Source organism: Octopus bimaculoides, chromosome 26, assembly GCF_046866305.1.
Source record: "Octopus bimaculoides isolate indiv1 chromosome 26, ASM4686630v1, whole genome shotgun sequence".
NCBI classification, from domain to species: Eukaryota; Metazoa; Mollusca; class Cephalopoda; order Octopoda; family Octopodidae; genus Octopus; species Octopus bimaculoides.
In genome coordinates, this window is record NC_142953.1 from 19,030,683 (window position 1) to 19,047,141 (window position 16,459).

The window sequence follows — 16,459 nt, forward strand, 5'->3', positions numbered from 1 at the left end:
TATATATAAGTATGTTTCCCAACTTCATCCCAATTCGTACTGGAATTTCTATGCTGATAGAACCCATGACAAAGCTCTCCAAGACATGAACAGTAGCTAAGTCATTTCTATTTTTATATATTATCCCTTCTGATGCGCTCCCCTTCCACCACCCCCACCCCGTTTCTCTAACTATACATTTCTGTCTTAAATCCATGATTATTTATGTATCTCTTTTCTCTATCTCACTCGATTAATCGTCTTCGCCTCTACTTTCTTGAAGTTTTGCTCCTTAGCCCAAACCTGACTGAAATTTGTCTCTCCCCCCCTTTAAAAATTACGATTTTAACTCTCATTTCTGTTACCGATTTAATCATTTAATCTCACGGTTAAACACTGCTGTTTCTTTCAACTTTTTTCTAAAAACCCAACGAATTTGACCAGCATGAGGTACTGCTGCCTGTTCTCTCTCTCTCTCCCTCTCTCTATCTACTCTCTCTCTCTCTCTCTCTCTCTCTCTCTATCTATCTATCTACTCTATCTCTATCTCTCTCTGAATCACTACTCTCTTCCACCACTTCCTCTTTGACTCGCACGCGACCCCAAAAATATAAACAGTTCACTTCCCAACTTCATCCCAATTCGTACTGGAATTTCTATGCTGATAGAACCCACAACAAAGCTCCCTTAGCCTGCGGTATACCCGCCCTCCCACCCCCTCCACCAGTACCGGAAGTTTTAGATCATCTTCCGCGAACACGGCCAGTGACCTTATACCACCCCTCTTATCGACCTTATAGCGCATAAAGACTGGGTAGTATATGAAGGTTGTAGGTATTGTTTTGTTTATGAATTCTGCCAAATGCAAGCTTTCTTTTCAGGTTCACGACACCGCTTACCCCCATCGCAGGGTCACACGGGCCCACTCCTCTGACACCCACTCCTCCCACACTGTCAGGATTGGCACTCTCAACGTCGGCACGCTGAAAGGTAGGTCTGGTGAGATTGTTGAGATGCTTGAACGGCGACGCGTAGATCTGTGCTGCATCCAAGAAGTAAGATGGAGAGGAAGTTCTGCGAGGTTCCTCACAGGTAAAGAACACAGGTACAAGATTTTCTGGGCAGGTAACACTGACGGGGTCGGGGGCGTAGGAATACTTCTAGCAGAGAAATGGGTTGATAAGGTAATCGAGGTAGTTAGAGTATGTGACAGAGTACTTAAGATTAGACTAGTGCTTCATCATAGGCTAGCTACTGTCATCTCAGCCAATGCCCCTCAACCGGGGCTACCGGATGGTCTGAAAGACCAATTCTATGACACCCTCTTGCAAACTACCTCGTCGACAAGAGACAGGGACCTTCTCTTTGTGGCTGGTGACTTCAATGGTCATGTCGGATGTCGTGCTGGAGGCTTCCATGGCATACATGGAGGCTATGGCTTCGGTTCCCGCAATGAGGAGGGAACTGCTGGAGTTCTGTGATGCAACCGATCTTATGGTTTGCAATACCAGCTTCAGGAAACCTGCCTGTCACCTAGTCACCTACTGATCCAGCAGACACTCTAGCCAAATCGACTACATCCTCGCCAGAAATAGAGAAAGAGGGAGGCTTATAAATGCCAAAACCCTCCCTGGTGAAGAATGTACACCCCAACACAGATTAGTAGTCAGCGACTTCGAGATCAAGGCAATATGGGTGCCCAGAAGTAGACCGGCTTGGAGGAGAAGGGTATGGAAGCTTAAAGACCCTGCAAATGGACAGAGACTTAGAGACAAGTTACTTGAAGCATTTGACGAAATAGAAGGGGATATAGCATCATACAACGTGGAAGACAATTGGAGATTTCTGCGGGACAACCTGTTGAGAGCCACCGACCAGATCTGTGGCTGGTGTAAAGTCCCCTCTCGACCCAGAGTAACATGGTGGTGGAACAAGGAGGTAGACGGGGCTATTAGACAAAAGAAACAGGCTTGGAAGGACTGGAAGAACGGTGGTAGCAGGGAATTGTACCAATCTGCCAGAAGGGAAGCTAGGCGACAGGTTTATTTAGCCAGAGGGGAAGCAGATAAGAAAAGATTTGCCAATGTTCTGCGCCATGAGGACCAAAGACTCGAGGTATTTCGTGTTGCAAGACAGTGTAGGAGAGAGAATAGTGATGTCGTAGGAGAGAAATGTGTTCGCATGGATGATGGTACGCTTGCACTAAATGAGGCTGCAAAGAAAGAGGTCTGGAGATGCCACTACGATAGATTGCTTAATAAAGAGAATGAATGGGAGAAAGAGAGCCTGCTGTATGTCGACCCAACAGAGGGACCAGCTATCCGAGTTGACAGTACCAGGGTAGATAAAGCAATTAAGAGTATGAAGACAGGGAAAGCCCCCGGCCCATCAGGAATCACTGCAGAGATGCTCAAAATATCTGGCAGTGTTGGCTACAGCCTAGTCACCCGTATTACGAACCAGGTGATACACGAAGGAGTCATACCCAATGACTGGTGTAGCAGCACCATAGTCAACTGCTACAAAGGTAAAGGTGACGCTTTAGATACAAATAATTACAGAGGCATCAAGCTGTTAGATCAGGTTATGAAAGTTACGGAGAGGGTCATAGCCCAACTAATTAGGGAGCGAATCAATTTAGATGAGATGCAGTTTGGGTTCGTACCAGGTAAAAGCACCACTGATGCCATATTTCTAGTGAGACAGCTGCAGGAGAAATACCTAGCCAAGGATAAACCTCTGTACCTGGCCTTCATTGACATGGAGAAAGCCTTTGACAGGGTCCCCCGATCCCTTATCTGGTGGTCAATGAGGAAACTTGGGATAGAAGAATGGTTAGTGAGAGCTGTGCGAGCCATGTACAGAGATGCTGCCAGTAAGGTGAGTGTTGGAAATGAGTACAGTAATGAATTCCGGGTAGAGGTAGGGGTCCACCAAGGTTCCGTCCTCAGCCCCCTCCTATTTATCATAGTCCTCCAGGCGATCACAGAGGAATTCAAGACAGGTTGCCCCTGGGAGCTCCTCTATGCTGATGACCTTGCACTAATTGCTGAGTCACTATCAGAACTAGAGGAGAAGTTTCAGGTGTGGAAGCAAGGACTAGAATCGAAGGGCCTTAGAGTCAACCTAGCAAAAACCAAAATCCTAATAAGTAGGAAGGTAGATAAAACACAAACCCCTTCAGGTAGATGGCTCTGCTCAGTATGTAGAAAAGGAGTACGTAGTAACTCTATAAGATGTACCCAGTGCAAGCTATGGACACATAAGAGGTGCAGCAATATCAAAGGCAGATTAACTACGAAGTTAGTTTTTGTATGTGGAAGATGTTCAGGTGCAATAAACACTGTAAACAAACAGGAAACAACTTCTATCTCATTCCAGGGAGAAAAACTAGAGGTAGTTGATAGCTTCCGCTATCTGGGTGACCAAGTTAGTAGTGGGGGTGGGTGTGCTGAAAGTGTAGCTGCTAGAATAAGAATAGCCTGGGCAAAGTTTAGAGAGCTCTTACCCCTGCTGGCGACAAAGGGACTCTTACTCAGAGTAAAAGGCAGACTGTATGACGCATGTGTACGAACAGTCATGCTACATGACAGTGAAACATGGGCTGTGACTGCTGAGGACATGCGTAAGATCGCAAGGAATGAAGCCAGTATCCTCCGCTGGATGTGTAATGTCAGTGTGCATACTAGACAGAGTATTAGTATCTTGAGAGAAAAGCTGAACATAAGAAGCATCAGTTGTGGTGTGCAAGAGAGACGATTGCGCTGGTATGGACGTGTGGTGAGAATGGATGAGGATAGCTGCGTGAAAAAGTGCCACACCCTAACAGTTGAGGGAACCCGTGGAAGAGGTAGGCCCAGGAAGACCTGGGCTGAGGTGGTGAGGCAAGACCTTCGAACATTGGGCCTCACTGAGGCGATGACTACTGACCAAGACCTTTGGAAATGTGCTGTGCGTGAGAAGACCTGGCAAGCCAAGTGAGATCGTTGCCAGTGCCCCTGGACTGGCTCTTGTGCGGGTGGCACATGGGATGCACCATTTTGAACGTGGCCGTTGCCAGTACTGCCTGACTGGCCTTCATAGGATTTTCGAACGAGATCGTTGCCAGTGCCCCTGGACTGGCTCTTGTGTGGGTGGCACATAAAAGACACCATTTTGAGCGTGGCCGTTGCCAGTACCGCCTGACTGGCCCTCATGCGGGTGACACGTAGAAGCACCCAGTACACTCTCTGAGTGGTTGGCGTTAGGAAGGGCATCCAGCTGTAGAAACTCTGCCAAATTAGATTGGAGCCTGGTGTTGCCATCTGGTTTCACCAGTCCTCAGTCAAATCGTCCAACCCATGCTAGCATGGAAAGCGGACGTTAAACGATGATGATGATGATGATGATATATATATAAATGTATATTTTGTCAGGTCGTTCTTGAGCACTACTGGTAACATTTAACCCAGTACAACCTGTCTCATGGTTGGGTCGTGAGCGACTAATCTGGCAACCTCACCAAGCTTACTTGGGGAGAAGTGTGATTGTTAGACACCCTGCAAGACAAAAAAATAAGACCTGTCAAAGGGCAGAAGAACTCATGTGTATTCAACAGCTATGCAGCATTATGTGTATGTGTGTGTGTGTGTGTGTGTGTGCATGTATGCATGCATGTGTGTATATTTGTATATATTTATATTTTTTATTTTCATATATCCTTTTAAATTTTAAAAATTCTCTTTTTATATATTTATATCTTTTTATCTTATTTTATTTATAGCTTTAATTGTGAATTTATTTATTAATCTATGTATTTATTTTTATAAATAATAAAAACATTTTTAAATTGTAAAAATTTCAAATTTTTATGTATATATGTATTTCTTTTAATGTGTACATATGTGTATATATTTTATATATATATATTTGTGTGGTGGTGGGGTAGGTAGATGAGGCACATTAGCCATGGTGAAGGCAACTCTTCTAGGAGAGGGACACGCTGACATAAATCCAGGTCATGGTAATGACAGTTCCTTAACTGACTGCACTGTCAAAGCCATGGCTGTCGATGGGGTCAAGCTGGGCTTCTGTTTTGAAATGAAGCTGTGATTAGGACAAGCAGTATAGGAGAATAAAGCTCTGAATTCAAATTGACTTTCCACTGCTGGCTTGCAGTATCCTTTTGAGGAAAATCCCAGGAGAAGGTACTCCGATATAAAAGCTGCAGTCAACTTAGTACTAAGCATCTTGCTTTGCTTGTCACTGGAATCTACTATTTTGACCCAGAGAGTGGCAAAAGTGTTGTACAAGCATTTGTCACTGAAATCCAATGACGTACAGATATCCCCGACAAAACACCATCATCACTTTTTAAAAGTCCTATGACAATACAGGTATGGCCATGTATACAGGCTTGACCAGTTGGAAGCATACAGTTACAAATCTGCACATAAGGTGGCAGGGTTCTTATCTTAACATCGCTAACATGTTTTCATGGACAGGAGCTGTTTTTGGAGGAGAATCCTGTGTCTGAGCTAGAAAAGGTCCTAGAAAAGGTGCTCTGTCCTCTCTCTCTGCTGGTTAGTTTACAGTGGCTAACGGTGGTCCAGTTTAGCAGGAATGAACAAAGAATTGATATAAACAATGATAACAAGTAAGCAAGGAATAAGGTTTCTCTTAACCTGGCCTGTTGGAATATGAGAACCCTTTTAGATCAAGCAGATAGGCCTGAAAGAAGAACAGCTCTAGTAACAAAGGAGCTAAAGCATCGATAACTGAAGAGATGCCGGTACAGGTTTCCACCGTGACATCCGAAGCTTGGAGTTTTATTATGGCAACCAAATAATTGTCACATATTATATTACATATATATATATATATGTATATATATATATATATATATATATCCAAAATTTTAAATTTAAAAGAGAGTTTTGACGTTGATATCCATTATTATTGAAATTTATTCCTATGTCAACATTTCTGTATAAGGCTATATTTAACTGTCAAATTCAAGTCAAACATATAAATTGACTTACACATCTTCAGGGAAAAAAGGTTAAGAACAAAAGGTAAACACCAAAACATCGTCACTAAGTCCAGTTCATATTCAAATTTCTCCTTAAATAACTCGTTAAATAAATTCCTCCTTAAATAAAGGTCCATTACGGGGAGACAACCCCTCATAATATTATTAATAATATTAATAATATTATTAATAATATTAATAATATTATTAATAAATTATAAATAATCACATATTACAATGGAAATCTATATTATATTATCTCTAGAAGCTTTAGCAGAAAACACAACTGCTATTGGTAAACTGCCTTAAAACCTAATATTATATTATAATGTACTATAATACCCGGTCATACTGCAATTTATAATTCATTTAAACCAGAGAAATGTGTGTCTTGGAAAATGTATACATCTTAGAGCATTATTTCTTAGTTTATTTATCAACTTACCCTTGGAGAATAATATAAAATATAGTTCTAAATTATAACGAACAATATCTCCTACCTTTGTAATACGGGAAAGACCTCCCGATGATTGACCATTCTAACGAATATTGCTTTTTTTTGTTCTTTCAGTTCCCAAATGAATTTACTAAGACTAGTGCTTGCTATTTTACTTCTATCTCTAAAGGTACTATAATGATTAGATAATCTTTTACAGATTTGTCCCGAAGTACACTCCAGGTATCGGCTAACATCTGTCTGAGTCCATTGATAAACTACATTTCTAACTCTCGCATTAGGGCCTTCAAACTTCAATCTTCTGGGGTTGACGTCTGTTACTGTAATCATATTCCGATTATTATTACTATTTTTATTATTATTATTATTGTTATTATTATTATTATCATTTATATCAGGGTTTATATCGCTATCCACCCCTATTCCTTTTGATTTAAGTATTTTAAAATTATGAGCTGCAATTATTTGGGCTAAGTTCATAGTGTTTGAAAAACCAAATCTAATGGTATGTGTATTAATAATTTTACTATAGTGTGAATTCTTTGGGAAATTCTTTGTGCAATCAAGTTAGATTTAACATTCCTACCAAAAAGGATTATGAACCAAACATTATCATCTTTAGTATTATCACAGTCACTAGTATAATTCTTAAAAAAATTTAAATTACCTATGTTACATTTATGGATATTCCTGGGTTTATCTTCCTTATTTCCACTAAGTTTATTCTTATACCTATTATTCTTATCTGTCTTAACATTGTTACTATCAGTTTCAATATAGTAAACCTTCTCTTTGTACCCTGCCCTATTTAATGCTGAATTTTAGAATTGAGCTTCATTATCAAAAATCTTATCATTAGCAGATGATCTAGAGAGTCTTAATGAAATATTTCTAACTAAATTATCAATAATTTTCTAGGATAGTTACTCCGCTTATTTATATATTTTAGGTTAGTTGAAGGTTTATGATATGGTCTATATGCCTCATTTTTAATATCTAATGTCACATTCAAGAAATTTGCTACAGAAATATCGTCTTCATAAATGAAGGAGGAATTTATTTAACAAGTTATTTAAGGAGAAATTTGAATATGAATTGGACTTAGAGACGATGTTTTGGTGTTTACCTTTTGTTCTTAACCTTTTTTCTCTGAAGGTGTGTAAGTCAATTTATATGTTTAACTTGAATTTGACAGTTAAATATAGCCTTATACAGAAATGTTGACATAGGAATAAATTTCAATAATAATGGATATCAGTGTCAAAACTGTCTTTTAAATTTAAAATTTTGTATATATGACCAAGGAGAACTATCCTTAAGGAGTCTACTTTAGACTTTTTGTAGTGAAATCTCTTGCTATATTGGTAGCGATTACATGTTTTTCTCATCATCAACACATTGTGGAGATATCATCATATGAACAAATATATATATATATATATATATATATATACACACACACACATATATATATATACATATACATATATATATATTTATACATATATCGTGTGTATATATATATATATACCTACACATATATTGTATATATATATATATATATATATATATATATATATATATATATATATACATATATACTATATATACATATATATACATATACATATATTGTGTGTATATATATATATATATATATATATATATATATGCACATATATAGATTGCAACTCTATTTCCAAGATTGTGGACATTTAATTGGTGTCTGAAATATGACCGGCACAGATGTTGCAATGATGGGCACCTCTTGCAGCAAGGGTTCGGAGAGCTTACCACACACACACACATCATTTTTAACAATGATACTTGATGTAGATAAAACTATAGACAATAGATGTTGAATCCTTGCGTGGAAAAAAAATCACAGGCCACCACCACCACCATCAGTTACAATCACCACTGCCAATACCAACACCCCATACTACCATCCCCACAACCACCACCACCACCATCACACTATTACCCTTTCTGTGTCTGACTAAGATTTCATTTCTTCTTTACAGCTCAGTTCGTGCATTACGCACAGCCAATGAACAAGACAAGGAACAGAGAATACGTGTAACAACAGCACTCATCTCATGACCAGTACGAAAATACATACATACATACATACATACATACATACATACACACACACACACACACATATATATATATATATATATATATATATATATATATATATATATATAAACACACACACACACACAAATGAGAGGGCAAATGAAAGAAAGAGGCACACAACACATTTGGTGGCAGTTACATATATTAGAATTTAATAACAGTCTAATTTGATTTGATTTGGCTCTGTGCAACTTAAAGTTATGCAGGCTCATCAGCAAAACTTTGCTCCTCAGCATTAGGTGACCAAATGAAGCAATGGGAGGAGTTTGAGATAATCACTGGAAACTAGGCTGCCATTGGTCAAGGCAGGTCATGTGGTGTTGTTATCAGTGGCATTGGAAAAAAATTGTCTCCCATAAAATCAAATACATTAAGATATATTTGATGTCATGGATTTTTTTTTCAATAGCAAAGTCAACAGCACCATGTGACCTGCCTTGACAAAAGGCAGCATAGTCTTCTGTGGCCATCTTGAACTTACTCTATTGCTTCATTCAGCTGCCCATGGCTGAGTAGCTGTTTCTATGACATGCCTATGAAAATTTTAAGTTGCATGGAGCTGAATAAAACTGTTGTTAAATACTGATATACAAGTGTGTGTGTGTGTGTGTGTGTGTAATATTTCATCTGATGACATAAGGTAATAGGTATGTACCATTAGAGCATAGGTTGACTTACTGCCTAGAGCTCGAACTTGAAATGTAGCTAAAAGCAAGGATGTTATTGATAATGATTGGTTATAAGTGACTTTTTTTTGTATTGAACAAATACATGTAAAATTGGATAAAAGAATAAAATGGCAAACAACTGGTATCAGGTCAAATCATGACATTTATGTATTTATATATTTAAACATGAGCATGGATCATAAGGAGGAAGGAAGTAAGAAGACATGCAAATAGTCCCTTACAGCTGTTTCAAGAACTGATGTGCTGTTGGTGTATTTCCCAACAAACAAACAGTAGTTAGCCATCGATTAGCAATCTATTCGGTCATCAGAGGGTGAATGAAGTTGAGCCTTAGTAAAGAGCTTTGGTCTGCTACTAGTATGAAGTATAGAGGAAAGTTTAAAGGAATGGCAAGGGATGGATATATGAATTTTTAGAGTTAGAGAAAGATATATAGAAAGGGACGGTTGGTGCCAATATGGGTAAGGAAGGAATATGCTAAATGATATGGTGTAAAGAAAACCATGTGTATAACAGCAACAGCAGGAGGGGCAGGTACATTAAGATAATCAGTTAGCTAGACTAGCCACTGAGGCGGGTAGTTAGGCGATGTACAAAACAAAGTAAAGCTAGTATCTACAGCAGTTTCCTATGATGGATGATGGGATGTTTTCAATGCATTCATGTTTCAACTCTTATTGTTAATCACATTGAAATGTCCACCATTGCCTGTTCATACAACGTCCTGCACAGTCAGAGGTGGGTTATACAAGGACATATCAATAATGAGAGGAAAGAACATGAGCTTGGACTTGGTATGGCTTTACTTCATCAGTTACATATGCTTCAGTATTTGGCAGCAGCATGTTCTCTCATGCTCACAAGGGCAGCCATGCACGAGCAAACATATCTGCAGGCAGATAAACGAGAAATGCAAGTCAGAACAACAAAGAAACTGAATTTAAATAAGGTTAGAGACAGAGGTGGAGTGAGATAATGGCCCTCGCATCCACAAATCTAGGCTGGGTTTGGTAAAAAATTTGGGTGAACTGCTGTCCAAAGTTTGGGGGTATTAGCAGGGCTGTTTTAGCATCTGGCCTCTCACCTCAGTCCTACAATGTCATTCTAATACTAAACAACTGCTTCAGTGAAATCTCTAAACTACAAGATAATGCATGATTATTTCAAAACAATACAAATAAACAAACATCACATGTGACAGAATAATCTGAACAGAAAAGGGTTAAACCTTCTTCTGTATCTTATATCAGTTGTTGAGCAAAGCTCTCTATTAAGGTCCTATTTAATTCTCTCTCTCTGATGATGAAAGAGATCACTACTCTATAGCTGGTTACTGTCCTTTTTCAAGGAAATACACCATCTGTACATCTATTCTTGAAACAGGTGTAAGGAACTATTTGTACACTTTCTTACTTCATCTATACTCACGCAACAACTCAAACATCATGTTTTAATACATAAATATTTTAATCTAACCTCATACCAGTTATTTGCCCGCTTATATTTCTATTCTATTGTACATTTTTATGTCCACATATATACATCTTTTACACTTATTTCAATTATTACACAGAGGCCATGCTGGGGCACTGCCCTGAAGTATTTTTTAGTCGAATGACTTGACCCCAGTACTTATTTCATTTTTTGTTAAAGTCTGTTACTTATTCTATTGAAGACATAAAGACATGACCATGTCAGCACCATCTGTTAAGCAGTGGTGGAGATAAACACAAACAGAAAGACATACACACACGCACACACGACATGCTTCTTTCAGTTTTGTTATGTCCCGCATTATGACGACGCATTTCGTTGTCTCTGTAGGACTGGCCCAAACAGCGTACCTTCCTGACTGACATTACTGATTGTGTTAGTCCACTATTTACTAGTAGTGGACCAGCCCACTTCTCACCTGGGGGCATCCGCCACAACACTTCCCCACCTCCCCACTTTGAGATTTTTTCAACACAACATTTTTTCATTTCTTTTTTTTTTCAATACACTTTTTTGTCATTTCTTTTTTTTTCATTTACAATTTCTTTTTCTTCCACACACAGAATTATTATTTTTTCCAACTATGTATTACAACAATCTTTTTTTTTTTTTTTTCCAAAAGTTACACAGCATTATTATATATATATATTTTTCATTTCTAAGACTTTTCCCTTCGTTACACTTTTCTCGGCAGAAACCGGATCGGTTACCTGCAAACTTTCATTATCTTTTAAAGTGTTTGCATTTGAACAATTCCTCAACGAAGCATTTTCAGTAGAAGGTCACCTTTCCTTCTAACAGATGGCTCAGATTCTCTAATGTCAGAATTTTCTACAACATGTTCTTCACTAGTCACTTCCATCGACATTTCATCTGGACTTGTTTAGTATCCTCAATCACAAAATGTCTTGCATTTTCTTTGTTCATTTTAACTTTCTTAGCAATTGGTTTGTTTTCAATTTCAACAGATAATATCTGCTTATGTTTGAAATCTTCTGCTATGACTCACTTTAAATGCATCGTTAATTCATTTTCACTTTTTTTCTTCTAATCAGATTTATTTTTCGTTCCACACGGAACCATCTTTTTTTTCAAAATGCCACAGGTAGTACCAAGTCTACATTATTACTGGTAGTGCTACTACATATAGTGACCTGACTTATGAATCCTTCGAACGGACTTATTATTTTTTGTTCCACACAGAACCATTTTTTTTTTCAAAATGCCGCAGTTAGTACCAAGTCTACATTATTACTGGTAGTGCTACTACATATAATGACCTGACATATAAATACTTCAAACGGACTTATTATTATTAGCATTATTTTTTTTTCTTCCACACAGAATTATTTTTCACCGTGTTTACCTCAATTTTGTGTTAGCGTTTTTTTAAAATTCAGAATCTTTTTTTATATATTTTTCACCATGCGTATATTATTTTTCACAGTATTAGCATTTTTTTTTTTCTTCAGAATATTTTTTTATATATTTTTCACTGTGTGTATATTACTTTTCACTGTGTGAAATTCAACTCTGTGTTAGAATTCAAATCCTTCAAAATTTCTTTCATTATTCTTGAATGGACGTCTTCCATTCCAACACCCCTATGAGTCACACACACACACACTCACACACACACACACACACTCACACACACACACACACACACACACACACACACACACATATATATATATATATATATATATATATATATATATATATATATATATACATATACATACACACACACATACACACATATATATATATATAGAGAGAGAGAGAGAGAGAGAGAGAGAGAGATCAAAACATTTTGATTCAGAATCCTTGTACTCCGAGTTTCAATCATGTGGCTAACTCTTCAGTCATTATACATAGACATTAAATTTTGAACTGAAAGCAGCATTAATAACGTAAGCATTATCAATGTCACATACATAACATATGTCTTTTGTTTGTATACTTGAGAAATGTCTTTTCATAATGCCCAAATGTTAAAATCATTGAACATATATGTGTGTGTGTGTGTGTATACAGATATATATATATTGAGCACTACCTTTAAGATAGCATGTTTTACATTTATTGTATCATATATTCCTATAATGTATATGTGTAGGTATGCATATGGTGTGCATGTTGGATGAATGCTAGCAGGACATGCAACATGACTGAAGCTCAAATATTGATAATGGAACACATAAAGTCAAGCTACAAGATGGAACGCAATCATGTTAAAAGAACGGACATTTATGAACCAATGAACAATTACTAGCGAAATACTTTTACCGTTATTTTAATCTTTTACTTGTTTTAGTCGTTAGACTGCAGCCATGCTAAGGCAATGCCTTGAAAATGTTTTAGTCAAACATATCAACCCCAGTACTTATTTTTTTAAAAGTCTCATACTTATTCTGTCAATCTTTTTTGTGAAAGTGCTAAATTATGGAGCCATAAATGCATCAACACCAGTTGTCAAGCAGTGGAGGTGGGGGACAAACACACACACAGATATATATGACAGGTTTCTTTCAGTTTCCATCTACCAAATTCACTCACAAGACTTAAGTTGGCCTAAGACTATACTAGAAGACTCTTCTCTAAGGTACCACACATCTGGACTGGACCCAGAACCACGTGCTTGGGAAGCAAACTTGTTTCCACACAGCCATGCCTGCCAATAAATTTTCATATACATACATATGTGTGTGTATATATATATATATATATATATATATATATATATATATATATATACATATATATATATATATATATATATATTAAAAATAATAATAAATGGAGCAAAACACATATAATCAATAAGTTCTTTTAATTCCTACATATGTTTCAAAAATTATATGCACTCTACTCCAAAGAAATAAGAGATGCTGGTATATACATATAATTTCATCATCAGGGAACCATATTACAAATGCAAGTCTTGCGCTGAATGCTAAGGTTACGTACGAGGAATAACACTATATAGCTAAGTTAAATGACCGTTAGAAACAAGAACGCTAGTTTACCGAGAGCTGTTTAGGGAGAGGTGCTATGAACGCTATACTAAGAGTTTAAATTAAAGGAAGACATAATGAACAGCAGAAAAATCTTGAAGTTTATAATAATGATAATAAAAATTTATTGTAATTGGAAGGAGAAAGGGAGAGAATCCAATGAATTCTTTATATACGACTAATTATGTAAATAAACGTTTATAAGGAAGGAAAATTAAAGATGGATTGTAAATATAATTAACCATTAATGTTGTATCATATTAAGTTACGGTAATTAACCTAAATAAATGGCAATACAAGGTACAAAACTAGAAAGTGGTGAAATAATAAGAATAAACATGCTTATGATAACAAAATCGATTGTATATACGTTAATAAATATACTTAAAACTCTACGAATATAACTTTTTGGGGGACAAACTTGCTATACTAACTAGAGAAGGAGAGAGAGTGTGTCCCCCAAAAAGTTATATTCGTAGAGTTTTAAGTATATTTATTAACGTATATACAATCGATTTTGTTATCGTAAGCATGTTTATTCTTATTATTTCACCACTTTCTAGTTTTGTACCTTGTATTGCCATTTATTTAGGTTAATTACCGTAACTTAATATGATACAACATTAATGGTTAATTATATTTACAATCCATCTTTAATTTTCCTTCCTTATAAACGTTTATTTACATAATTAGTCGTATATAAAGAATTCATTGGATTCTCTCCCTTTCTCCTTCCAATTACAATAAATTTTTATTATCATTATTATAAACTTCAAGATTTTTCTGCTGTTCATTATGTCTTCCTTTAATTTAAACTCTTAGTATAGCGTTCATAGCACCTCTCCCTAAACAGCTCTCGGTAAACTAGCGTTCTTGTTTCTAACGGTCATTTAACTTAGCTATATAGTGTTATTCCTCGTACGTAACCTTAGCATTCAGCGCAAGACTTGCATTTGTAATATGGTTCCCTGATGTCATCATTATGTATATACCAGCATCTCTTATTTCTTTGGAGTAGAGTGCATATAATTTTTGAAACATATGTAGGAATTAAAGGAACTTATTGATTATATGTGTTTTACTCCATTTATTATCATTCTTTATATCAACTCAAAATACATCACTTTAACATGGAATTTCCACCCATTAACTGGGTATAATATCCCAGTTTTTGTGTGATTTTTACTACCCTGGTAACTATTAAGATATTTGCATAATCAAGGTTTTTCAACCAAGATAATATTAATATATATATATATATATACACACACTATAAAGCATGTCCAATACAGATAGTATTTGTTAATAAACATAGTATCATTGTAAATACATATGTTTATTTGTGATGAAAACCTGAGTCCATCTCATTCATTTTATTGACATCCTTTTGGTGCAAACTGAATAAAAGAAGTATGTTTTGCTTATATATAACATGCAGCTATATTATCACATATTGATAATGAATAGAAATGGCTTTTCTGATAATTTTTCCACTTTAACAATTAGATGTTCATAGGAAACTCTTATAAACATCTAATTATCAAAATGGAAAAATTATCAGAAAATTCATTTCTATTCATTTTTTTTTAAATATCTCATAATACTTTACCAAGGACTTTCTATTTTTTATACTTACATACATATTTTATATATATGTGTGTATATTTATTTATATATATATTGTTTTTTTTTTATGTGGTATACCATATATATTTTATATATTAAGTAAAAAGGAGATGAGTTAGTTGAAAAAATATGGAACTAACATATATATAAAAGCTATAAATTTTCTGTAAAAATATCATTCCTGATGGAAGCCCTAAATAATGTTTTCTACTCAAGGCACAAAGCCCCAAATTTTTGGTGTGAAGGGGCCAGTCGATTGGATCAACCCCAGGACACAAATGGTGCTTAATTTATCGACCCCGAAAGGATGAAAGGCAAAGTTGACCTCGGTGGAATTTGAACTCAAAACGTAAAACCAGACAAAATACCGCTAAGCATTTCACCTGGCAAGCTAACGTTTCTGCCAGCTCACCACCTTAAAATAATCAAGCACTTTCTGAACAATTGAAGCAGCCAGTACTGTTACAGAATATTCATTTTTTTGATGGGGAGGAGACCAGTCGATTAGATTGTCCCCAGTACATAACTGGTACTTAATTTATCAACGCCGAAAGGATGAAAGCAAAGTCAACCTCAGTAGAATTTGAACTCAGAAAGTAATGGTGGACGAAATACCATTAGACATTTCGCCCGGCGTGTTAACAATTCTGCCAGCTTCTCGTCTTGCCCTAAATAATCAATTATTATTTATTGATTACAAAAAAGATAATATCTCATCTTTTCTTGTAATCAAATAATAACTAATGTTTCTCAGTTCTCAATTTCATCTCCATTTTCTTATTTTCCCTTCTAGATAAACTTCAGTTTATTCTTTTCCTTGCCAATCATTTATGAGCATTGACACTAATACTTATAATCACATATAGGTAAGATACCAGTAATTCAATGGATATAAATATCCCTTAGACAGTTTTTATAACCTCTCATTAAACTCACCTATATATATGTATGTACATATATATATGTGTCCCCATTGACAGACCCTCAGTATTAATAAAAAGTTAAACACTTAAGCTGTGCATATTAGTTGCTCCAGTTT

At 36.1% G+C, this 16,459-nt stretch overlaps 1 protein-coding gene across 1 annotated transcript in view; it reads left to right on the forward strand.

Annotated features, from left to right (window-relative positions):
• Nucleotides 1–13,059, forward strand: part of LOC106881697 (uncharacterized) — a 187,526-nt gene extending 174,467 nt beyond the window's left edge. Inside the window, exon 16 of the mRNA XM_089342393.1 lies at nucleotides 8,471–13,059. Coding sequence (XP_089198519.1) covers nucleotides 8,471–8,529 — 59 coding nt within the window. The 3' untranslated portion in view covers nucleotides 8,530–13,059. The remainder of the gene's footprint in view (nucleotides 1–8,470) is intronic.
• The last annotated feature ends 3,400 nt before the right edge of the window (nucleotides 13,060–16,459 follow it).